A 24,997-nucleotide genomic window follows, 5' to 3' on the forward strand; every position below is an offset into this window, starting at 1 on the left:
GGGTAGCTTTGATGAGAGCATACACTAGAAAATAGGCACTGCCCTCATTTCAGGAGCAGTAAAAAACACCACCATCAGTGGCGACAAGGAGAGCAGGTCTAATTCTCCTGTCACAAAATCAGACCAACCCCAAACAACCGGTCAGCTCTCACCTGCACAGACCTAACTCCTAAACATCTCTTCAGGATAACACAGCGGCACAGATGCCAAAGATTCCTGGCTATTACAATATGAATGACACATGCAGAGTCTGCATTTCACATTCTCTATATATGTAACAGGTGGGAGTCTTCAAAGAGCTGGATGGATCACACAGGGCAAGGCAAACCAGCCAACATGGGGAAGGTAAACAACACAGCTCCCAGGAGGGCTGGGGTGGGGGGTGGGGGTGGGTGGTGACAGTATGCTGATCATATTGATATGTGACAGGAAAAAATATCTTATTGTGACGTAAACAAGTGCAACCGGACCTACAGGAATTAATAACATTGACAATGCCAGAAACAGGGAAAGAAAGCAGCAAATGTATATTATAATATAATTTTTAGTGTTAAAATGTCCTGCAGCATGATCTATGAAAAATAACAACAAAACCGTTATGATTTCCACGTCTAGATCATCTTTTATGAGGACAAGAACTTCTCTGGGCGCCATTTTGAGTGCAGCAGCGACTGTGCGGACTTGATGTGCGTCCTCAACCGCTGCAATTCCATCAAGGTGGAGAGCGGCTCCTTCATGATCTATGAAAAACCCAACTACAACGGCAACCAGTACTACCTGAAGAGAGGAGAGTTTCCTGACTACCAACACTGGATGGGTGTCAGTGACTCAGTCAGCTCCTGCCGACTCATTCCCACGGTGAGCTCTTGTTTCTGGGCAAAGCCAAGATTTGCACACCAACCAGGGTCACACAGATACAGTACATTAGTTTAATGACATAGTGAGAAAATATAACTCTTTTAACATCAGATATTTCATCATATAATGACACTACTGTTGATTTGACACAGATTCCCTTCTCTGAACAGTAATCCCTCATTTAATAGTGCAATATATTCCAAAGTTTTACATAGTTTACACTTCCCCACTACTATTACATTGTCATTTCCCCTGAAATAGTTGCAAATTCTGGTTTTCAGTTGGAGTTTTAGAGTCTGATGTTGATCTAAATGTTTCTGACAGATGTTTTTTGACCTTGTCAAGAGTAAAATCTTTGGTTAAACACTAAAATCATGAAATATTGCCCTAATGGTAACTTCAGTCTAAAAATATCAGTATTGTATCAGATTTTGAAATTGTTCCCCTAATGTTGGTACATGCAATCCATCAACAATTATTCAATATTTCATTATATATTGTCAACATTGGAGAATACATATGTATAAATTGATTGATTGAAACAACTGAACATCTTTCAGTGATTTATCTACCAATGTTTTCAATGGCTTGATTATAGCAATACTCTAACTAGAACATGGGACAAAATTAAATTTGATATTTATTATAAACATAATATAGTATCTGTGTCTGACTAAATGCTATACTAAATAATTCCCTATTCTCATTTATCACCAGGAACCTGGGTTGTTCAACATGCGCCTGTATGAGCGGATAGAGTTCGGAGGTCAGATGATGGATCTGGTGGACGACTGTCCCTGCGTCATGGACCGCTTCCACACAAACGACATCTTCTCCTGCAATGTGACCAACGGCAACTGGCTCTTCTATGAGCACCCAAACTACCGAGGCAGGATGTACCTGATAAGGCCTGGAGAGTACAAGAGGTTTAGCGAGTGGGGTGGCAGGAGCGCCAAGGTCGGCTCCATCAGACGCATCATGGACTACTGATCTGTTTGAAGGATCCCGGAAAGGCATGGAGGTTTTTGGAAAGGCTTCATGCTCAGACCACAGCCAGACAACAAGACTTTAGTACAAAATACTGTACCTGAATCAAGATGTTATGATACTGAAGGCCCAGGACAAAGAGGTGGTGATATGTGTGGTGATATTTGGGAATTACACTTCAAAGATTAAGACAAGATCTTAGTGTCCTGTAAACACTCCGAAATATTAATCCCAATCAGAATGGTATGTTTTCCTGATGTAAGGATTATGGACTCAAAGAAGAGACTCGGTGGAAAGCATTCAAGAGCAACAACGGAACGTTTTTGGGCCTGTTCTTGATCAAACACTCACCATCGTAATAAAGCAATTGCAAAATGGAGTCTTCAAAGTCCATTTAGTTGTGAGGAGGACCTCAGAGATAGTATCTCCATTTTTAAAATGTACTGTTATTTGTGAATACTGTAACCTTTAGGATAAATGTCCATAGATGGTAGGTAGGCTGATCTGTGATGTATGATTTATGTAAATGCTTCATAAAGTAAGATGTTTTTCTACCTCAGGTATTATGTTGGCCTATGTCCCTAAAAATGTTCTCTACATATCTCTTAAGATCATAAATTGTACAGACTTTCATGTGCTGTTTCTATTAAATATCAGTATAACTTCACTATTTGCTGATGCTGTGCAGTACACCCTCTATCAGTCTATTGTACAGAGGCATTTTCGGGGGGAAATTGTGATGAACATGGAGGAAAGAACAATAAATCATCACACACCAAGAGTCATCTATACATAAACAGATTTTCCCACCCACACACCCCCACCCCTGATCCATCATCACTGCGAGGGATATATTTGAATGACAATACTTTATGCTGTGCAATCACACAGCTGCCCTTTCTGTCTTTTTTTTTATAAAGCACAGTGGCTTGGCTCAGAGACAGCATTGAGCGGTAATACAGCCTGATGCCAACATAACCATGGGAAAGGTAAAGAAAATTAAATGTTTTTACTTACACTCTACACAACCGTATCTTTAAATTTCTTCAGATTTTATTTATATGGAGTGTTTTTAAATCTCTACTCTGCTATACATTCACAGCTCTGTGGTAAACTATCTTTGTGTGTGTGTGCAATGATTGCTTTTGCAGATCATATTCTTCGAAGACAGAAACTTTCAAGGGCGCTCTCATGAGTGCAGCAGCGACTGTGCCGACCTTCACTCCTACTTCAACAGGTGTAACTCCATCAAGGTGGAGAGTGGCTGTTTCATGGTCTATGAGAGGCCCAACTTCATGGGCAACCAGTACTACCTGAGGAGAGGAGAATACTCTGATAACCAGCGTGTCATTGGCATCAATGACTGTGTCAGATCTTGCCGCTTGATCCCCCAGGTATGTCATAAAAACTTGTGGAAATAGCCATAAGTAATGGTACTAATGTAGTTCTTGTTTGTTGCAAGGTTAAATACTTGTTTTTTTGCAAATCAAGAGCTATAATTCAGTAGTGAAATACCTGACCAGTCAAACAACTTAAAAACAACTAAAATGTGTCTGGATACCAGCAATGTATATCACTCCACTGCAGACAGTAACAGAGTTTTTCATCCTGTGCCAGCACCAAGGCTCCTACAAGATGAGGCTTTACGAGTGCTCCGACATGTCTGGCCAGATGCATGAGCTGCTGGACGACTGCCCAAATGTCCAGGACCACCTCAGCACATCTGACATCAACTCCTGTAACGTGATGGACGGCCACTGGCTGCTGTATGACCTACCCAACTACAAGGGCAGAGTGTACTACCTGAGGCCCGGAGAGTACAGGAGATACAGCGACTGGGGAGGCATGAGCCCGAAAATCGGATCCCTCAGAAGAATCACTGACTCCAACTGAAGTCAGGCTTCATTTAAATGCATCTTTCCCCATGTTTAACTGTCTGCTTTCCCAATAAACCAACTGCTTAATTAAACTTTGATGTCTTATTCTGTCTTATTCTATCTGCCAGTTCTCAGCACTGCCTCACAATTTGGAATTAGGTCACTAGAATTAATACTTAACACTACATTTTGTTAGCATTTTTTGAAATACCCCTACTATTGTGAAGTGCAAGTTTGCTCATTCTTCCTCAAAAAGAGTTTTACTTTGTCTGGCATCAGTGGGCTAAATAATGCATCTGCCATAGCTTCTGGTTAGCTTGTACACTGTAGTTTAATCTCCTCTATACCATATCTCTTCTATACCAATAAACTTCTATGGCATACCTCTTCGGCATACCATACCAAACAATGCCAGAGTTACCTTCTAACAGTTTGTTAATTCATACAATTAGTTTTAAACACAAAACACCATACAGAGTGTAGCAGTACAGACTGGAGAGTGTGAGACAGGAAACTGACATGATAAAGTGAGCTGAATGTCATAAATGCAATGATTCTGACAGACCCGGCAGTGAATTATAGAAATAGTAAAAGATCAGGATGGACCTAATGAAGCAGGATACAAAGTTCATATTTGTAAATTTGTAAATGCACAGTATAAAGACACTTCCTACCACACTCTTTTTAAGTTTCACCAAATCAGAAACATTTAAGTTAACTAACCTGAGATGACAAACGTAAAATCAGATTGTTATGACGAAGATGTACCTCCTCTCCTTTTAATACTCATTAATAAAAAACACCTGTAAATTATGAGAATCTTACACATTCTGTTTATGGTTGTCTTAATATTATTGTAAAAGAAAGAGAAAAAGGAGGAGAATGTTTGTCACAAAGATCAGGTTTTGTGTCTGGGCCAAACACTGATTCACACAAAATGTACTTTCTATACCAGAGAACAAAGTTTCATTAAATGTATTTATAAGGTGTTTTGTTTTTAGTTTAGATCATTTACAATACAAATATTATAGTGAGGGTCATATCATGTTACTAAATATATCAAACATTATTAATATAAATTTACATTCTAAAATTGACATTAATAATTCTACATTATAGGTGTTCACATACAGGTTGAAAACTGAAACATGAAAGATTAGGCTTACTATGAATCCTGTAGTTATTATTCAAATCAAATTACTACTGGTCCTTTTGATAAATAGATAAACCTCAGTCACGGAGTTGTAATGTGTATGTAGTTTTTCCATCTGTATGAAGCTCCATCAATGGTACTGCGCTGAGGCAAATTAATAAATATATATAATTAAACGAACAATTTAAACCATGTCATAAAATGAAACTCATTATTTGCTAAATCTGGACCAAAAACGGAGGCGACATGCAAATTTTACAGTGCACTGTTACAGGGGAAGGCTTCAAAGAGTCAAATATGGCTGTGAGACATCAAGGGAATTGTAGTCCATTAAGTCAAAACTGTCCGATAGTTGAACAAAATGTGCTGTACCACACCTGAAGTCACGGGTGACGTGTCAGTAAATGAAATAAAAGTTGATATAAACATCACACACATACTGGTAACACACAGCACATTGTAACAGTGTATTCCATACTGTACAAATCATAATAAACTCTTTACGTCCAGTGCGGCATACAGACCAACAGCGCAGTACAGACTTACTTATTTGCATACAGTGGGGTTGCTCAGGTAGAGCAGTAGGGAGAGTGAATGGCTTCCTGCTCTGTTACGCAACATATTTAATGCGAAAGGGCTGTTCCATATTGTTCTGCAGCCATTGTCCACTGGATGTGTGGATACCATACTAGTCTTTTCCTTTGTCCATGCATGTCAAAACACCAAACCAGTTAATTATTTATCCTTTTTTTCAAATACAAATCCATATTTCTGACCCAATGTTGTGCTCCAACAAAAAGGTAAACATGTGCTAGTAGCCTTCAATTATAACTACGAGAGAATTTGAATAACAATACTTTGTTTGTCAAGAGGTAGTATAAAAAGCCCTGAAAACATGGGGAATCTCTCCAACGGAGACCATGGGCAAGGTAAGTACTGTTTTTCCTCTCTGCTCAAATTAAATGTAAATTGCAACAAAGCTTGTCAATTTGCTCTCAGTATATTTTATGTTGAACAAACGGCTAAATTCTTATTCTCCTTTTGCTGAAACCGGTAATTAGGCGAAGTTCACCTACAGCTCGTGACACTTCAACTTCTATTTTCCACCAGATTATCTTTTACGAGGACAAGAACTTCCAGGGTCGGAGCTATGAGTGCAGCAATGACTGCACGGACCTTCACTCGTACTTCAGCCGCTGCAACTCCATCAAGGTGGAGAGTGGCTGCTTCATGATCTATGAACGACCCAACTTCATGGGCCACCAGTACTTCATGAGGAGGGGAGAGTATCCCGATTACCAGAGATGGATGGGCTTCAGTAGCTGTATCCGCTCATGCCGGATGATTCCGATGGTAAGTGTTTATGATTTGGAAAGACAGAAAAGACAATGAACGACTGTAGAAGAATCATTTCAGCATTGCTCTTGCTTTAGAGTCTATGTTCAATTCATGAAGTGGGGATAACTTCACATATAGTCAGGATTTGAACATGTTTTTGTGTTAACAGTGGCTATTTAATTAAATTTGTCTTAATCTTGTCATTACACAAGACATAACATCATCTGATTGTTCCTTCTCCCCTTGATCCCACAGTACCGAGGCTCATACAGATTGCGCATCTATGAGAAGCCCGATTTCAGTGGTCACATGATGGAGTTCATGGATGACTGTCCCTGTGTGTCTGACCGTTTCCATCACCGCCATGTCTACTCCTGTAATGTTATGAATGGCTACTGGATCTTCTATGAGTACCCCAACTACCGAGGCAGACAGTACTTCCTGAGAACTGGGGAGTACAGGAGGTACCGCGACTGGTGTGCCACCTGCGCCATCGTCGGCTCCTTCAGAAGGGTCACTGAATTTTAGCCATCAAACAAAACCTTGCTGTAAATATAAAACACTTTGTTTATTAAAGATGTTGAATTTTTAACCTCCTTTGTGAATGTGTTCTCATTGACACACTTTTATAGTGTGGTTTTGTATATCTTGTACTTACTCTGTAACTACCATAAACAAAAGAGAAAAAAAACACTCTTATTGTATTTATTCCATAACTATATGAAACAATAGGAGTAAACAGCCTAATTGCACTGCAGCCAATCCAAATGGTATACACTTGTAAGCAAATAAACTACCCATCAAGTGGGCAACACCTGTTACACTACTTGTTTGACTCACTTATTTTCACTGCTGTACTCCATAGATTATAAATCCTTTATTGTATTACAAGATTAGTACCACCTTTTCTTCTGGCTGCCTGATATGATGCCTTGTAACTACGTTGCTGTACTCCATAATTTATTGGTAATTTAAAACTACTTATTAAATTCCTAAAAATCATAATATTGACAGCATGCAATTCACACACTTAATTTATTTTCCTGTATTATAAAGCAAGGGTGAGAAATAATCCCAAGTGAGTGAGTGCCAAATCTTGGCGTTAAAGTCCCACATCAAGCCAAAGTCCTTAACTTAGCTTTTCAGGTCCCAGACATTATGTGCTCTTCACCAAATGTCATTTAATTGTTTTAACAATACAATTATAATTATGGTACCTGTATTTAAAATTAAATTTAACAACACTGAACTTGACTAAATTAATTATTTACACTCTGCCAGCCCTTTACAGTTTCTGGTACTGAATCTCTAAACGTAGAGTAACTAATCTTTCTCACAACATGTCTCTGTCTCTTACCCACACACACACTCTACGTATCGTTAGCAGAGAGAGGGTCACAGAATGAGTGAGAGGAAATGAGAAAGAGAGACACCGTTATTCTTTGCAGTTACATGCAGTATGTCAACAGTTTCAGCAGCAGTCAGGAAGTTCAGCTACGAGTACCTGTCCAACAATGACAGACAACGATGTTGCTGATTGAGATTCCAGCGTTTGAAAGCTGGAAGCTCTGCTCTATTGTTGTGCTGGGGAGGCATGCACACACACTTGTGGGGCCTCTACATCCATTTTTCCCCCAGATCTCAACCCCCTTCATGCTAGTGTCCAAATGGAGTTGTTACTGCAGCTACAATGTGATAATCCCTAAGAGGCTTCCCACTCACAAAAAAAAATATTTGTTGGAACATGTTCAATGATGCACAAGTAGCAGTATATTTGAAATATTGCTTAATATAGTATGTTCAGTTGTGTCAGATGGACAACCTCGAACAACTGTATTTACTGCAGGCAACTTTATAGCTAATCTCATAACAAAGCTTCTTTCTGAAAACTATTTTGTAACAGTTTCATCAATATCCCCTTTATAATTAATTGTTTACATCGGTGTGTTTTATCATTTAGGATAACCTGCACAAGCCAATTTGTTAATCCATTGACCAGTGCTCAATTACATGATTGCTGCCCACACAAATGCAAAATGATAAATACAGGTATTGAGCAAATAGTGATAAACAATAATGTCAGTTTTTCTTATATCAAGTGTTTTAATCACATCCTTCATGTCCTTATCATAACTGCTTTATTCAATTCAGTTGTACTATTTAATGTGTAGTTAATACATTAATGAACTGAGTTTTTATCACTTGATTCCACACCTTATACAGACAACCTGGTTTGTCCATGTGTTAAATTCCTCATTGAATTCTTTAGCGAGTAAGGCATATTAAAGCTGTAATAAATATCAGGGCTACTTATTAAACTAGTGAACTTGTTTTAAATAAGCAATAAGCCTTAGTATTAAGTAGTAATCATTATACTTTAATATCCTATTCTGTGCATAACTTGTATAAACTACACAGTAATCACCAAGAGACAAAACACATTTATGGTATTCACATAGATACAGCATATCTACTTTTCACTAAACTTTTTTAAGATGAGCAAACTGTGAATTTAAAGTTACTCTTTCATATCTCATGCCGCTCCTGTCATGTCTGACCAGCTGGCACACTCTCATGGCAACTGAATATTACTGTGCAGTATATCAATAAACAAATTAACCAAACATACAACCGGACATTTACATTGGACTGCATGAGAAAAAATTCTTGTAATTCACAAAACAGGATTTGTTGTGGGGAGAATTGTTGTGGAATGCAAAAATAAAAAGCATACATCAATATAGTTAATTCTTTATACTAATTGAATATTTGTACAAGTTCTGGGTCTCTCATATGTTTGTCAGAAGTGTGGCCTGATGCCACTTTCGTTCCATCAGTGATAATCTGACCATATGTGGAGAACCTTCTGACTGGGAGCGGAACACACACAAAGCTTATGCTTATAATAGACAATGGAGATGACTGCTGCCAGAAATGTATGGATGGAAAACCATTGTTACACATTTGTGGGCCCCGTTCAGCAAAAGTCATACTGCTAATTCATCAGCTTTTTGCATTTGAATAACAACACGTCATGGCCCCTGGGATTTTGTATAAAAAGGCCCTGGAGTCATGGAGATAGCAGAGCAAGTTGAACCATCCACTGGGAACTACCTAAACCATCATCATGGGCAAGGTAATGGGATATTTACTTATTTTTTCACATATTTAAAACTTTAATCTAATAATCCATTACAGTTTCTACACAGCAAAATAATTTAAATGCACTGACTTGAACACTGTTAGATTCTTAAATCTTCCCTCTGCTCTCTGTTTCAGATCATCTTTTACGAGGAGAGGAACTTCCAGGGCCGCTCCTATGAGTGCATGAGCGACTGCTCTGACATGTCCTCCTACCTGAGCAGGTGCCAGTCCTGCAGGGTGGAGAGCGGCTGCTTCATGGTCTACGAGCGTCCCAACTACATGGGCCTGCAGTTCTTCATGAGGAGGGGCGAGTACTCTGACATGCAGCGCATGATGAGCATGGGAATGATGTTTGACTCCATCAGATCCTGCAGGCTGATCCCCTATGTAAGAGACCTCATCTAACTCTGACAGCATCCCTTTGATTGATATTAATTTAAAGTTGCTTGCATTTTTTTTAAACGTGTGGTAATATTCACATTTGCCATCTTCTGAATTACAGCACAGAGGCCCATTCAGGATGAGGATCCACGAGAGGGAGAACTTCAGTGGTCAGATGAATGAGCTGATGGACGACTGTGACTCCATCATGGACCGCTTCCGCATGACTGACTGCCAGTCCTGCCAGGTGATGGACGGCCACTGGCTGATGTACGAGCAGCCCCACTACAGAGGCAAGATGATGTACGTGAAGCCCGGCGAGTACAGGAGCTTCAGGGACATGGGCATGAGCGGCACCAAGTTCATGAGCATGAGGCGTATCACTGATATGTGCTAGAAATCTGTATTTGACTTACTGACAAATAAAGATGATGTGTAATTAATAATCATGTTTGTCAAGCACTTACTTTCTTTATGTGGTTTCATTAACTGTAAAAATTACTAAATAGTTGACTAAATTGAAAAATAGTCTGAAAGCCAATCACGTAATATATACAATATATTATGTGACTGTTATATTTAAAAGATACAATCAATCAATATTTTCCAATACTGTTAAAAATATTTTTCCATCAAAAATATGTTTAAACACATATGACTTTTATCTAAATGTCCAACTCTGTAAAGAAAAAATGGGGTCTTAGTTTTGTAGCTTTGGTAATAATTTCTGTTGATTATATCCAGCTGGGCAAGAAACATGAAGGATGATCAGACAGGTTATAAACAAGCCAACAGTTAAGCCAGATTATGTGCAACTTTATTTGGACATGAAACTGAAAGTGGGTGTGCTTACAATGTCAAGATGTTTACAACAGTCAGTTAAATTTTTCTTTCTTAAAAATATATATTTTGGGGCATTTGATGCCTTTATTGGAAAGTGACAGTTTAGAAATGACAGGAAACGAGGGGACAGACAAACAACAATCCGCTGCTGAAATCAAACTACAGACATTGTGGTAATGTGTTTTAACCAGTAGGCTAGCAGGGTACATTAGTTTAATTTTTCTACTTTGTTTTCTCATTTAAATGTAGATGTGTATTTCTGAGTGCAATGTTATAATAACTTGTAGAACTGATGGCCAATTTTTCAAAAATAAGTTGTGATAAACTGTTAATTACGTATAGAATGTGAATATATCTACAGTTTACATGATGAAAAAAATACAGATTGTGTTGCTCATTGATAACAATTGATTACAACAACTAGTCAGTACCAGCGCTGGGCAAATTACTTGAAAAATGAGATGATTTATTTCTTAAAAAGTAATCATATTATTCAACAGCAAAAGCAATTTGTTACATTGAGTGTTACTTAACTTTTTTTACTCAGTTGTCAGCTCCATCAAGGTGCCTTTTAACTTCAAAGCCTCCACACCCACGTGTTACATCTTCTGTATTTAACGTGTGGCAAAAAAAGGAGATGTTGGGGTTTAACAAGCAGCCAGTCTACAGTTTGGAGGTATTTACTGACCAAAAACTGCTAGCTTGTTAACTGCTAACACTGGCCCCAGTGACTGCATGAATTCTCGTCCACTCAATACGGCTATATTGTTCTAAGCTGTATTGTATTGTTCACACCTGCCAACTCTGAACTAAACCAGTGACTCCTGAATGTAGCCTTATCAGTGACTAATGCTGGCAAACCTGGTAAAAAGACACAACATGCAAAGAAGACAACTCTGGAGCTACCTTGAGTCACATTTCTACTCCTTTGGTAGGGGTTAATTGCGTCCCTGCACCTCCAGCCTCCACATTGAGCTAGCACGAACTGACCGGGCTGTCCACTGAACACAGAGAGACCAAACTGACATCAGCCCTCCATCACACTACTGGTAAGACAGCAAACAAGTCAAACCCCAAACTTTCAAAGTAATGGAGCATTACAGGGATTCATGACTAATGTAATATCTGAATCTCAAATTGCAGAGCTTTACGCTACTCGTTACTGAAAAAGGAATTACATTACTTGAATGTGTGAGTTACTGCCTAACACTGGGCAGCACACGTATAAAGTATTCCTGTGTCTTCACAATCGCTATGACAAAGTGCCAAATAGAGAAACAACAACTAGTGAAAGAAAGTAAGAATCATTTATTATTATTATTTTAGTGAAGAAAAGAGCTTGATCATATGCAAGTTGATGAGATAGTAAATTAAGTGAGAAAAGTATACTGCACCTTTTTCAACATCCTCACTGTCATAAAACACAAACTGTTTAAAAAGATGGCAGAACTGTGATGTTGTTTAACCTATCACTAAGTCCCACAGTGGGCATCAGACTGTGCCATCATAAATCTACAGGGCCTCGTGACGGGTAACACCATACTCTATCCCTGACCTATCTTACCTTTAAAGGGGACATGCAGTATAATGCACATTTCAAGGTCTATATTTTTATTCTGGGGCTCTACTGGAATATCTTTCCGTGATTTACAGTTCAAAAAATCTCAAAATCTTTTTTATCTCGTACTTACCCTTTATGCAGCCCCTCAGCTTCTGTCTCTTTTAGGCTCCTCCTGCCGATGAACCCACTCTGTTTTGATAGGTTAGCTTCTGGTAGCTGCATCATGGCTGACTTCTGGCCAGTCAGGAGGTTATGTCAACAAACTAAGAAACAATCTATAGATGCAGGATTTGACTGTTTTTTCTTGTTCTTTACTCAAATTGTCAATTTCTCAAATATGTCCGTACATGTTTGAGCCGAAATCCAATCCGAAGTATGCAAGTGGACAATGCGAACAACACAGGGAAAAACCTTAGCAACAATCTTAGCAACCAAGGATACGGAACAGACAGTCATTTATGGGCATGCGTGATGATCTGATGTCAGCTTGTCGGAAATGTTTAGCATAGATATCTGACATTATAACAGTATATAAATAACAGAAAATCACAAAAAGCAGATAGCTGAAAAGGGAGAAAACTGAGGTTTTGGTTGCTGTTGCTAAAGCTCAGAGGCAGCTAGTCTGGGAGTACCCGGAGTCTAGCTCATTAAAAACAAGTTAACAGATCATAAACCTAGGAGTAATCATGACTTACTTTTCAGGATCATATCAATGGCATCACCAGGTTCATCTTTTACCAACTAAGAAATATCTCCAAAATCAGAGACTTTTGTTTCCAGTCTGGCTCACTTAACTTCTAACGATCTGGTCAGAGCTCTGGATTTTAATAAGATGGTGGATAGTTTTGTAAAGGAACTGATGAGGAAGAAACACCATTTTTAAGGCAAGACAGCTTACACTGTTACTGTAACAGTGTGTAGAGTCACTTTATGTGTACTGATAAAGACCAATCAAATCCTGTACTGATATATATTATGTAAGTGAAGCTTTGCCTGTGTACACGCAGTCATGCTAATGTTACTTGTGTGAAGGGGGGGTGGGGGGGGGGCTTTCTGTGCTTTTAACATGTGCAGCTCTTTGATGGTTTGGGACGAATAAAGCTCATTTCTCACTACCTGTAGAGCTAAGTTCATGCAGTCTGTTTGTTTGTTGTAAATGGGAAACGCATTGAAAGACTCTCATTGTTCTCCTTGTTAGTGCGCAAAGTCATAGAGCTCAAGATATATATGAATGTTCAGTTATTATAAATAAATAATAATTGTATATTTTGTAATAAATCAGTTACCAAATAAAGGCTGCTAAAAGGGATGACATAGTAACCTGAGCATAATCAGGGGCCCCCTAAATTAATTCCATCAGTACAACATTATTTGTAGACATTACATACTCGTAATTGTGTTGCAGGCACTGGAAAACTGCTTCACTGGGCCACCAAAGACTGAGCATCTGTACTATATCTGTAAATCTGCCATCCCTCTGTCAGGGTCTTCTTTCTACATTTGTCACATGGGAAGACTGTGGTAATAACAGTAAGTCTCTATCTCAACCATTGCTACCAGCCATTTTAAACAAACACTCACAATTGATCATAATTTGTATTTCAGAAGATACATAACAAACATTTCACTTGTGGCGAGACAAGAAGCTCATCTACTGCTGATAATCTTAATCCATCGTTCTACCATGAATTTGGTGTACTGTAAGATCATCCAGAAGCCAATTTACAGTGGAATTTTCCACATTTAAAGAAGGTGATAATTAAAGTTTTGTTTATTACTTGTTACAAAACTACAATAGCACAGGCTACTTTTTTGCTAAATGAAATGGTTCAGAAAACTCTTGTGGATCCCACATATTGGCTATTGTTCTATTTGCTAAACTCTGGAGGACAAAAGACTTCTAGCAAAACAAAATGCCCTACCTTTCCCATTGTGTGTCACAATTCAATTCTGGTGGGTGAGCATGGCTCTTTTATATACTCTTAGAATACAAACATTGTAATGTTAATCAGTGTTTTTGAATGTCAGCCTTTTTGAAAAGCTGGTACAGCTTTCAAATTACAAAAGATTTTTGTGTTTTTATATGTCAATAGGGTGAGAGACTTGATAAGAAATTGATTCTTTTGGTGTTAAAAAGGAAACATCAAGGCTGAAAATACAGTATATTCCCTCGTAACGACACATATATGAGTATTTCACCAATCTTAATTACTATGTACAGTAAATATCTACATCATGATGGATACCCAGAACCTAGAAACAAGGAAATAAATTTTGCACACATAAAAAAAAGATACATGTTTGCACTAATGTGTAATAACATCATCATAACTGCATAATTTAGAAAATGTAATTTAACTTCTTCATATTAAGGCAAATAAAACAATTAGCAGTGTGACCAGATCATCGAGACGTTTGTAACAGTAACATTTGTTTAGAATCACTTGCATGAAAAATGTAACAAAATGTTCCCTTGTACAATTTTTATGCTATATTTTTATTTTCTAAAACTACATGCAAGTTTTGTCACCTACTATATACATATTTTTTATATCTTTTTATGTATTGTATGATGATGTATTCCATATGTCTCACTTACTGACTTTCCATTTAACAGGCAGGGAAGACACCGTGTGTCATGGAGGGCCAAGAGTGGTAGGTTGTTGATCTAAAAAACCTCTCTGGTTGAGGGTGCATTAATTGTAATGATGTGACCTGATGTACTATTAGAAATTAAGTAGTCTATTCTTTTATCTATTTTCTATGTCAACATATGACTCTGCTTTTTACATTCGATACAAATGATGACCCAGGACTAACCCTCAACACTGCCATCAATAACTGAACAAATACACTCTAAAAATATTCAATATATCCCAAAGTGTATTAGTTACTATATAACTTTTAACATGGTTTTGCTCAACCTGAGTAGCACTGTAAGAGATTGGTAAAATTAAATGGGATGGTGCTGCCATCTGATGGTGTGTAATGTAGTGATCCTTGTTTTGCTGGATATAGGAGTTCAAGTTTTGATATTAATTAATTTTTTAGTGTATAGTTTTCCCATGTATGTCAATCTATTACCTTAATTATTGCCATTTCAGTTGCACTTTGTTGTGTGAGTTCATGGGTATTAAATGAGATTCTTTCAGAAAAAGTCAGTAAGAGGAAGAATTCAAGAGGAATTCATTTAAAAGAGAATCGCTAGATTTTATTTAAAACCTTGCTTTTATACACTGGTGCTCTAATAGCAGGAATCCATGATACGCCTCATGCTCATGAACCTCATGCCACTCAGGCCCAGCTCCCTGAAGCTCCTGTACTCGCCGGGCCTCAGGTAGATCATCTTGCCTCTGAAGTGGGGCTGCTCGAACATCAGCCAGTGGCCGTCCATCACGTGGCAGGACTGGCATTCATTCATACGATAGCGGTCCATCATGTTGTCACAGTCGTCCATCAGCTCATGCATCTGACCACTGAAGTTCTCCCTCTCATAGATCCTCATCCTGAACTGGCCTCTGTGCTGTAAATTGAAACGAGAGAACATGAGTCACTGAAATCCTCCTTCAAATATCATATTAATTTGTTTTCACTGGCTTCAATGTTGTTTTCCATATAGTAAAGGAATTGTTTCAAATGAAAAGGAAATAATTATTTACGCTACCATGGGGATCATGCGGCAAGACCTGATGCAGTCGCTCATGCCCATACGCTGGTAGTCAGAGTACTCTCCCCTCCTAACAAAGAACTGGTTTCCCATGTAGTTAGTGCGGTCGTAGACCATGAAGCAGCCGCTCTCCACCCTGCAGGAGTGGCACCTGCTCAGGTAGGAGGACATATCGGCACAGTCACTGCTGGTCTCATAGGAACGACCCTGGAAGTTCCTGTCCTCGTAGAAGATGATCTGAAAAACACAAAATCATAATGATGTATTAGATTTAACAAAGAACGACTTTTGCATTTTTTATTATTATTTTTTTACCACATGGGCATCAAATCACAGTAAAAATGTTAGAACTGAAAGATAAAAGCTGTAGACACCTTGCCCATGGTCATGGCTACAGTTGGCTGATTGTATTAGCTCAAAGGGACTGCACAATTATCTCGGTGTCCTCCTGTTGCTTTTATACGTGACCTTGCACTCAAAGGATGCATCACCCCTTTGTTCAAATTCCTGACAGAGCAACATGGAGCAGAGGCCCCTGTGTACAGTTCAATTCAAAGTGACCTTCAACAGATCGTGATTTGCGGTGGTTGCATTTGTGAGGAGAGGCCCGCTTTGTATTGTCTTTGCAGTTGAATAACAAAGAACGTGTTGTCCACAAACAAACCTTTGAACCATTTGAAGGGCTTATTAAATATATTATCTCAAATCTAATGTTTTTATAGCTAAAACAATAAACCAGATGGATTTTTTTAACAGAAAAAAGTGAAAGTTGTATATCAGCAACTTTTACTAAAATTGTATGTTCTGAACAATTCTGGACTGATAGTAGTGAACAAATACACATCTTGCTGAAGCAGAATAAACTAAGTTAACTGTATGAGCCTAAAAACTGTGTTATATCAGGCATGGTGATTGTATGAAATTAAATGAATGTACACCATTACATTAATAAAAGAATACTGAACAAAGGCGGAAAGTTATCTTATATTTCAGTGGTCACATATACTTACATTGAGCTCAAACTGATCTATATACAATTCATTTACACGTGATTGTATCTACAGAAGAAGCCTGTGCCACAGTACAGTGCAGCAGATGAAGACACCTCCAGCCTGGACAACAGACCCTCTACTGTTCATGTCCACTCTGTCACAGTCTTTGAAAGAAATGTAGAGATACACAAAAGTTTTGACATTCACAGAAATCACAAACGTTTATATTTTATTCATGTACTTGTTACCTGAGCAGATCTGGCTGTGATTCCTCTCTTCTTTTTCTCAGTATTAATGTGAAAAGTTAACCCCATATTACACATCTAATTGTTTGAATGTAATACACAGTAACAACATTAAAACCAATGTAATACAAGGCCAGTAGACTTGTCATTATGGATTATTACATTTCTGGTTGATGTGGACACTTGGTAACACAAACAGCATTAGATTAGTTAATTGATTAGTAAACTGTTGCACATAATTTATATTTAGGTTCTCCGCAACCATGTTTACACAAAACAGTACTCATAAGTTCTACATGTCACAATCAACATTTATGTGTAGGTAGCGTATAATATAAAGGAAAAAACACCACATTGGAATTGTGTAGAATAAAACTTTATTTTACAAAAGGAGCATGTGAAGGATTACACTAATATCCAGCAGCCACAGTCCAACCCCTGGATGCTTCTGTCTGAAACTACTGAACAAGCTGATGCTCCCATCAAGACACCAACACAGGCACCATCATACTGTCTCTCCTGGCTGGGCAGACTGAGAGGATGATATTCATCTAAGGAACAGTTGCTGAATGTCTTGCAGCTTCTGCTTCAGTCCTGCATCAAGCTTTACTCTCTTCAGGCGTCCCATGTTGCTGCTGTGGTCTTCATCACTCACTGTGATGCAGCTTGGTCCCTTGCCACAGACTGCGGGTCTGTCTGGACAGAAGTGTAACATGAGATGTTTCAAAGTTTGAATATTACACATTACATATTCCATGAAGAAAGGATAGTAACTGTTCAGGAGTAAATATATTCTAAAATGGAGTGAGTCTTGAGTATCAACAGTAATTGTCAAATTGCAGTCACCAGCACCATTTAAGAACTTTGTATTTTTTAGGAAGCTATAGTAATCTGATGGTTTGTATAACATTGATGGATGTGAATTGAGGGTAAACTGCTGGACATAAAAAAAACATAACATTACTGAGACAAAAAGGAAGACATGTATGAGTTACTAACAAGCAGTTACTAACAGCAAACTGATAGCTGATTGCTAAATAAAGCAACAGGGATTAGCTAACACTAAATCTTAGCCAGTTAGCTTGAGCATGTTACAGGTTCAGAATGAAGCTCTCGGTCCAAACTGGTGCAACATATTTATTCACAGTTGTTACCTGTGCAACATCTATTTCAGCACGTTATTCATATCATCATTTGTGAACTTAACTGTAATAACTTACACTTACAGCACTTGTAACCCTTGCTACAAAGACCTACATGTGTAAGCTGCAGAACACACTTTCATTGATGCAGGTTAAAACTGTTAAATGTTAAAACTCATTGCTCCAACTCACCAATTAAAGTGATTAGTGAATAAGCTACTGAGCAGACTCCACAGCAATGCACTTCTAGAGTATTCTATTGTCATTCCCAAATGTGCTAATGCTAATAATAATAATAATAATAATAACAAAATGTGGTGAGAAGTCACTGAATACTGATGTGTAGGTTTCGTAAATATTGCCTTCATGTTAAACCCGAATTCATGTGAGATGTACACCACCACGTCCACATGGTGTTCTTCATGGGGTAGAATCATAGACTGTATATATAGATGGACATAGCAAGGTGTGACGTCACCCGGTGGTTTGCATCGGAGCCAGTTTGAAGCCCACAGTTGCTACTTATGGAGCCAGGACCTTCCACATAAGGAGTGTGGGGTGTTTCCTTTCATGCTCTGGGAACATGCCTCGCTGCCTTGGACTGAAGCTAATGCTAACTTACGGGGAACACAGAGTGGTGCAGACTTGTGCTAACATTAGCTAACTGACACGGCAGATATTGTTATCAAGTAACAATAAACTTACTGAAATACTGTGACAATAGTCTGACTCTGTGCAAGTCCCGGAGCTGGGAAGAAAACTGTCAATCACAGCTGTCAATCAACAGCCACATGGCAGACATCAAAGCTACTATCCATCTTTATATCTTATTAATGGAGCAATCATTTCCAAAATGACCACCAGCACACTTATTAGAGGGCCCGAATTTAGAGATTGAGAGCATAATGACTTGTTAAAAAAAATGTATTGACTTAATATTTCATGAGAGAAGTTGACGCTATTTGAATGGGAGTCTATTGGAGCCAGCATTTGCACTTGAAAAGACTTCTGCATTGGCTTCAGTTTCAAGCCATGGTTGTTGTCGCTGGGGTAGAATGTGCACACCATCTGTGTGTTTTGCCTTTAACAATTGAATCAGCTGTTGAATACCTCATAACAAAGAAAACTGTGCCCTGACTCATTTATTCCTCCCTGAATAATACTGCTGCAAGTGTATTAGAGAGTTAAAGCTGTGATTCACTAAATGTGTTTCATTATTTTAAAACAGTACAATATGTTATATTTTATGTGAACAAGAAACTGCTCATCTCTAGTCTAATTGTCTCTACATTCACAGCTACACTTTCAGATTTATTTTTAAAATTGGCAATAAGCCAGAGGAAATAAGGCAGACTGAGTCAATGGTTTCTTTTAAATCTAAGCCCAAAATGTACTTTTATTGCACCACCTGCCATAATTTTACTTGATTCTAGTTTTATTCTGTTTTATGGGTTTTTACTATTTTTATCCACTGTCAGGCTGGCTTTTTTATGTTGTTCGTTTTGGACTTTTATTCTTTTATTGCTATGTGTTTTTATTTGATTCTATATTTTTTCACAAGTGCTATATAAGTTATTTATATATATTATTTATATACTTCTTCTTCTTATTATTATTAATAATTATACGAGTAGAGCTACCACACTTTTTTCATCTACAACTAAAACTTTAATAACTTTTTGAATGCATTTTGGTAACTATACATTTACTTTAATCTACAGAAGAGGGATAAAGACAATTTCCTCATTACATCAACTGATAAACCTTTACATATTATTAATATCTCTGAATCATGTGAATACTGTTTATCAAATGAAAACCATGTAAAATGAAGATAATTTGTGAGCCTGTTCCTCTTAGGTACATCTGAACCAATCAATAAGCAACAACAGTTGTCTAGATTACATCTCTATTATGCATTCAGATTACACAATATACAATCACAATTCAATCAAATTAATAGTTTACCATGATAAAAAACTGTATACCATGTTGAATATGAAAAAGGTTTTATTTCTGAGGTTTGACTTCTCTTCTTAACAGGATTCATTGATGTGTCTGATTGAGCTGAATCTCATTCCATTGTATCCCATCTCCCTGAAGCTCCTGTACTCTCCGGGCCTCAGGTACATCATCTTGCCTTTGTAGTTTGGCTGCTCATACATCAGCCAGTGGCCATCCATCACGTTGCAGGACTGGCAGTCGGACATGCGGTAGCGGTCCTGGATGTTGTCACAGTCATCAACCAGCTCCTGCATCTGACCTCCAAAGTTCTCCATCTCGTAGAGCCTTATTCTGTAGGATCCTTTGTGCTGTTTAGAGACAATGTAAATATAAACGTGTCATTTTGATAGGCTCTGTGACTGTAACATGACATTTAGCACCTCTGAGCATATTAGAGATATGAAATATGTAGAACTTTGTATTTTTTAATATCTGAGTGTCACAAGAAGTCATACCATGGGGATCATACGGCAAGATCTGATGCAGTCACCGAAACCCATCATACGCTGGTAGTCAGAATACTCTCCTCTCCTCAGGAAGTATTGCTGACCCATGAAGTTGGGACGGTCGTAGATCATGAAGCAGCCGCTCTCCACCTTGCAGGAATGGCACCTGCTCAGATGGGAGGACATATCAGCACAGTCGCTGCCGGTCTCATAGGAGCGACCCTGGAAGTTCTTGTCCTCGTAGAAGATGATCTAGAAACCAACAGAGCAGTATTATTTCAACATCATTCATGATGATGGATGATTACCAATCTCAATGTAAATCATCATTATCATTATCGATTTATCATCTTAGTGTTGTACTAGTGCCAAAAGAATGCATATATGTACTTAAATTTTGCACAATATAGCAAATAAATATAATGAAGCAATGAGCAAGAACTTAATGAGTGCAAAGATCATAAAAGAAACAACAAGAATCCAATGAAAATGTAGCAAATACAATGAAGACAAAATATCTATAATTCCTACCTTGCCGTGCATGGTGGCTGATACATAGAGTGATGCTATAGCAATCCTATCCTGGATTTAAGCCTATTTTATACCTAACGTGACATCCAAACAATCAGTGGCACCATTGTATGAAAGCCATGAGTCAGCAGCATGCAAGGTTAGTCCCTCTGTTTGTGAATGCTGATGGGAAAGTTATTATGCATCCTCTCACAGGCTCTATCGTTCTAGATCAAATGGCCTCTGTATCTACCATTTACACTTCTGATTACTTTAAATATTATCAAAATTATTTGACTCAGGTCACCATAACCATATATTAGCTCATTTCTAATATAAGGGTGCTTCAGTTATTTAAAGGAGTGGATTAACTATGTGCAGGGTGAAGCAACTACCTGTTTCAGTTACAGCATGCTTGAGTATTTGATTTATCATATATTATCTACTTGTTGTATATGTATTCTTATTTGCTCACACCTAAAATGTACATGAGGCAATCAGCTGTGTGCATAAGTACAATATGTAAGTTGGCTAGTTATAGTCAACCTTATTTGATGGTTGGAGTTAGTCTACATTTGCAATGCAATTCTACATACTTTTTACATTACATTGTGTATTTCTTTGTGTGCAGCATATGGGGTATAATAATTCAGAGAGAAAACACTGGAGCACACTGACTGATTTGCAGCATTTAATAGTTTCAACACTACTGTGTTTTCATCAGAGTAAAAGAGGCATATACTGTATAGATATAGAGACATGTATAGTCAACCCATGATAGGTGTACATTTGTCATTGGGTAGAAGGTGGAACAAGAATTTAAACAAATAAATAAACTAATAAATTAGTGGATTCAAGGGCAGGAATTGCTAGAGGCAATGTCCAGGTGCCACACCTTTACAATAAAACAAGAATATACAATATCTTTGAGTTACATGAAATCAAACACAAAAGGTGCATGTTCTGCAGCAAACACATACCATGAATTACAGGAAGCATGACAAATTCAGCTCTTCATTAAGGCCAAAGGGCTCAGCTGTGTTGAGAGTATGAGTCCAATATGCCTGTCTGCAAAGCAGACACAAGTTGACTACATCAACAAATCTATAGCAAGAGAGTGAGGGTATAATAGTTTTCCATGGAGAATGAAACATCAATACAAAAAAGCAGATACAGTAAATGGTGGACTTTCTATCTAAATGTATTGTTTTTACCTTTTTATATAGCTTTGGAAACACATACTTGTTTATGCATCTTAACTCTATGAGACATGTTATTTGTATTGTATTTATTGTGTTTTATGGTGACCTCTTGGCCAGGTCTGTCTTGAAAAATAAATCTTAAGACTTTATAAAGTGTGTGCCTGGTTAAATAAAGGAAAAAAATAGTGAGGTCCAGAGTTGACAGCTACTGCTTTAGATAAGATCGTAAATCTCTTCAAGACATGGTGGCATATAAGTATCTTATTTTATTTATCTATTTGTGAGGATAACGCAAATTAATCTACATTTCTGTAAATATGCCAGTGTTAGCCAGAAAGATAATTTTCAACTGCAGTCCTTTGGCAGGATGTCCTGAAACCAGTGTGAATCTCACAAATGTCATGCATTATTTGCATAAGTTGTAATTGTATTTCATACAACAGCTACATTTGTGTAAACAAATATATATATTGGCCACAGTGGTAAAATATATCAGATTTGTAACCTGCTGAAGTACTTGTGGTGTATTATGTTTCGTGTAATTTGCTGTTGCAGCATGTACGTATGCTAAGGTTCTTTTTAAAAATGCAATATTTAATAGATGTGTTCACTCTTCAATGTTTATGTGACAATATATGTTTGTACAGTGTGTTGTGCCTGTGATGTCATTATATGACTATATGAAGGAAAAGTGAAAAGAAAATGAAAGATTTCTTTTGTTGTGAACTTATTTGGTCACCTCTTGGAATCTCACTGTGGTATATTCTGACCATGTAATCCTCTTTGTTCAGTCAGTGTATTGCACAAAACCACTGGTCATATAAAATTGACAGAAAACAGAAAAAAGCCACAAGTGGAATTTTTTTCATTATCTTTCATTTTTTATTTCAAAATGAAAATGTCTAGCACATGTCGGTGATACGCTTCATGCTCATGAACTTGGTGCCACTCATGCCCATGTCCCTGAAGCTCCTGTACTCGCCGGGCTTCACGTACATCATCTTGCCTCTGTAGTGGGGCTGCTCGTACATCAGCCACTGGCCTTCCATCACGTGGCAGGACAGGCACTCACTCATGCGGTAGCGGTCCATGATGTTGTCACAGTCATCCATCAGCTCCTGCATCTGACCACTGAAGTTCTCCCTCTCGTAGATCCTCATCCTGAACTGGCCTCTGTGCTGTTTGGAGAGAATAAAAAATAATGAATGTCTTAATTTCTAATGTTGTGGAGATTGCACCTTTGTAAAACTACTATGACATGCTGCTTTATACTTACCATGGGGATCATACGGCAAGACCTGATTCCACTGCTCATTCCCATCATGCTCATGTAGTCAGAGTACTCTCCCCTCCTCATGAAATACTGGTTTCCCATGTAGTTGGGGCGCTCGTAGACCATGAAGCAGCCGCTCTCCACCCTGCAGGAGTGGCACCTGCTCAGGTAGGAGGACATATCAGCACAGTCACTCATGCACTCATAGGAGCGCCCCTGGAAGTTCTTGTCCTCGTAGAAGATGATCTAAAAAAACATTGGACATATTAGCGTAGAAGAATGGACACAATTTGATCTAGCAAGTCATATTCATGATATTTATAATTTGTTTTAAAAAATATTCTGAATCTTACCTTGCCCATGGTCATGTCAGTAGTGGTCATACTTAGAGAGAAGCTGTTTCTGTTGGTACTGCTACCGCTGCTGTGCTGTCCTGTTTGGTTTAACCCTTGCTTTTATACCTGACCTAACCCTACAGAGTCAGTGGGCCCCCATTGTGTAAACCCCTGACCCAGCAACATGGTATAGAGCGCTGTAGAGGCTTGTTTTACTCTGTCGTATAGTCACATAATAACAATAATAATAGGTTTGGTACTTCATTGTGCACCACAATTTACAGCTGGAGTTTAAATTGTTCAGTGCAAATCATCACTGTGAATCTAAAGTGGATTTTATTTATGAATAAAGAAATTTATTTAAACAAGAGTTCAAAAATGGAGGAGCATTTAGCAATGATTCAATAAATACTATTTCATTTTTCAAACTCATTTGGAGTAAAAAAAAAAAAATTCAAATAATTTTATATTACTAATACAAATACACTTGGATATTTTGTGTTGGAAAATGGGTTAGTGGTGTTTATTTTAGTTTTAACACTGACTGCATGATTCCAATATTACTAGACATACTGGCTATACACCTACAACCTTTTACTACTTCTTAGTGTGTTTATCAGTATTGAAACTCAGTTCTGTTGTGTCCTGTATTTGCTTGTATTTTCTGTATTTGCATTGCTTTTTTTATGCCACGTACATGTTGCAAAATTGGTGAATGTGTTTCTCAATTTGCTTTATTTATTTGCTCAGTTTTTTCTCAATGTGATATATATGTAGTCAAAGTGGTGACAAGATCTCAGTCTGAAAAAGGCTGTTTTAGCTCCTGTTTTCTTGATGAGCCCACTCTGGTTAATTTCCCAAAGCAGCTCCTTGGCAGACTTCCATCAGCTCCTGAGGCTACGTAGTAGTAGGACTTCGACTTCGACTTTCAGGGAGCATTTTAACCTGCGTTCACCTCATGTTTTGGAACTTTGATTATGTTTAACATAGACATTCAAAATTCTTACAGTTTGCAAATGACAGAAAATTACAAAAAGCA

General features: G+C 37.9%; 7 protein-coding genes across 7 annotated transcripts; 4 read left to right on the plus strand and 3 right to left on the minus strand.

The window, feature by feature from the left end:
• The first annotated feature begins 288 nt into the window (after window positions 1-288).
• LOC121907616 (gamma-crystallin S-1-like) lies at window positions 289-2,795 on the plus strand. The gene is made up of 4 exons (XM_042427273.1): window positions 289-345; window positions 616-858; window positions 1,576-2,335; window positions 2,766-2,795. Exons 1-3 carry the CDS (start codon window positions 304-306, stop codon window positions 1,846-1,848), a joined length of 558 nt encoding a protein of 185 aa, XP_042283207.1. The 5' UTR covers window positions 289-303; the 3' UTR covers window positions 1,849-2,335; window positions 2,766-2,795.
• LOC121907617 (gamma-crystallin M2-like) lies at window positions 2,736-3,776 on the plus strand. Its single transcript, XM_042427274.1, has 3 exons — window positions 2,736-2,834; window positions 2,997-3,239; window positions 3,463-3,776. Exons 1-3 carry the CDS (start codon window positions 2,826-2,828, stop codon window positions 3,736-3,738), a joined length of 528 nt encoding a protein of 175 aa, XP_042283208.1. The 5' UTR covers window positions 2,736-2,825; the 3' UTR covers window positions 3,739-3,776.
• Window positions 3,777-5,541: 1,765 nt separating this feature from the next.
• si:dkey-57a22.15 (uncharacterized protein LOC795575 homolog) lies at window positions 5,542-6,753 on the plus strand. Its single transcript, XM_042426704.1, has 4 exons — window positions 5,542-5,675; window positions 5,748-5,804; window positions 5,986-6,228; window positions 6,469-6,753. The coding sequence occupies exons 2-4, from the start codon at window positions 5,796-5,798 to the stop codon at window positions 6,739-6,741; spliced, it is 525 nt and encodes a 174-aa protein (XP_042282638.1). The 5' UTR covers window positions 5,542-5,675; window positions 5,748-5,795; the 3' UTR covers window positions 6,742-6,753.
• Window positions 6,754-8,936: 2,183 nt separating this feature from the next.
• Window positions 8,937-10,184, plus strand: LOC121907119 (gamma-crystallin M1-like). Its single transcript, XM_042426498.1, has 3 exons — window positions 8,937-9,349; window positions 9,493-9,744; window positions 9,860-10,184. The coding sequence occupies exons 1-3, from the start codon at window positions 9,341-9,343 to the stop codon at window positions 10,133-10,135; spliced, it is 537 nt and encodes a 178-aa protein (XP_042282432.1). The 5' UTR covers window positions 8,937-9,340; the 3' UTR covers window positions 10,136-10,184.
• A 5,060-nt stretch (window positions 10,185-15,244) lies between these two features.
• Window positions 15,245-16,473, minus strand: LOC121907160 (gamma-crystallin M3-like). Its single transcript, XM_042426568.1, has 3 exons — window positions 16,184-16,473; window positions 15,807-16,046; window positions 15,245-15,665 (listed from the first exon to the last, which is right to left on the minus strand). The coding sequence occupies exons 1-3, from the start codon at window positions 16,196-16,198 to the stop codon at window positions 15,387-15,389; spliced, it is 534 nt and encodes a 177-aa protein (XP_042282502.1). The 5' UTR covers window positions 16,199-16,473; the 3' UTR covers window positions 15,245-15,386.
• A 3,555-nt stretch (window positions 16,474-20,028) lies between these two features.
• LOC121907159 (gamma-crystallin M3-like) lies at window positions 20,029-21,214 on the minus strand. The gene is made up of 3 exons (XM_042426567.1): window positions 21,170-21,214; window positions 20,648-20,890; window positions 20,029-20,500 (listed from the first exon to the last, which is right to left on the minus strand). The coding sequence occupies exons 1-3, from the start codon at window positions 21,179-21,181 to the stop codon at window positions 20,225-20,227; spliced, it is 531 nt and encodes a 176-aa protein (XP_042282501.1). The 5' UTR covers window positions 21,182-21,214; the 3' UTR covers window positions 20,029-20,224.
• A 2,038-nt stretch (window positions 21,215-23,252) lies between these two features.
• On the minus strand, window positions 23,253-24,261 carry LOC121907093 (gamma-crystallin M3-like). The gene is made up of 3 exons (XM_042426461.1): window positions 23,977-24,261; window positions 23,627-23,869; window positions 23,253-23,528 (listed from the first exon to the last, which is right to left on the minus strand). The coding sequence occupies exons 1-3, from the start codon at window positions 24,004-24,006 to the stop codon at window positions 23,253-23,255; spliced, it is 549 nt and encodes a 182-aa protein (XP_042282395.1). The 5' UTR covers window positions 24,007-24,261.
• Between the last annotated feature and the right edge of the window lie 736 nt (window positions 24,262-24,997).

Source organism: Thunnus maccoyii, chromosome 11 (assembly GCF_910596095.1).
Source record: "Thunnus maccoyii chromosome 11, fThuMac1.1, whole genome shotgun sequence".
Taxonomy (NCBI): domain Eukaryota; kingdom Metazoa; phylum Chordata; class Actinopteri; order Scombriformes; family Scombridae; genus Thunnus; species Thunnus maccoyii.

Excerpts from the sequence above, each read along its gene's own strand:
- LOC121907616 (XM_042427273.1), top strand. The coding sequence starts at position 304 with ATGGATCACACAGGGCAAGGCAAACCAGCCAACATGGGGAAG. Across the intron at positions 346-615 it reads AACCAGCCAACATGGGGAAG|ATCATCTTTTATGAGGACAA; the intron begins GTAAACAACACA and ends TTCCACGTCTAG. Across the intron at positions 859-1,575 it reads CCTGCCGACTCATTCCCACG|GAACCTGGGTTGTTCAACAT; the intron begins GTGAGCTCTTGT and ends ATTTATCACCAG.
- LOC121907617 (XM_042427274.1), top strand. Across the intron at positions 3,240-3,462 it reads CTTGCCGCTTGATCCCCCAG|CACCAAGGCTCCTACAAGAT; the intron begins GTATGTCATAAA and ends ATCCTGTGCCAG.
- si:dkey-57a22.15 (XM_042426704.1), top strand. Across the intron at positions 6,229-6,468 it reads CATGCCGGATGATTCCGATG|TACCGAGGCTCATACAGATT; the intron begins GTAAGTGTTTAT and ends TTGATCCCACAG.
- LOC121907119 (XM_042426498.1), top strand. Across the intron at positions 9,745-9,859 it reads CCTGCAGGCTGATCCCCTAT|CACAGAGGCCCATTCAGGAT; the intron begins GTAAGAGACCTC and ends TCTGAATTACAG.
- LOC121907160 (XM_042426568.1), bottom strand. Across the intron at positions 15,666-15,806 it reads CTTGCCGCATGATCCCCATG|CACAGAGGCCAGTTCAGGAT; the intron begins GTAGCGTAAATA and ends TTCAATTTACAG.
- LOC121907159 (XM_042426567.1), bottom strand. Across the intron at positions 20,501-20,647 it reads CTTGCCGTATGATCCCCATG|CACAAAGGATCCTACAGAAT; the intron begins GTATGACTTCTT and ends GTCTCTAAACAG.
- LOC121907093 (XM_042426461.1), bottom strand. The coding sequence starts at position 24,006 with ATGACCACTACTGACATGACCATGGGCAAG. Across the intron at positions 23,870-23,976 it reads CTGACATGACCATGGGCAAG|ATCATCTTCTACGAGGACAA; the intron begins GTAAGATTCAGA and ends ATGTTTTTTTAG. Across the intron at positions 23,529-23,626 it reads CTTGCCGTATGATCCCCATG|CACAGAGGCCAGTTCAGGAT; the intron begins GTAAGTATAAAG and ends CTCTCCAAACAG.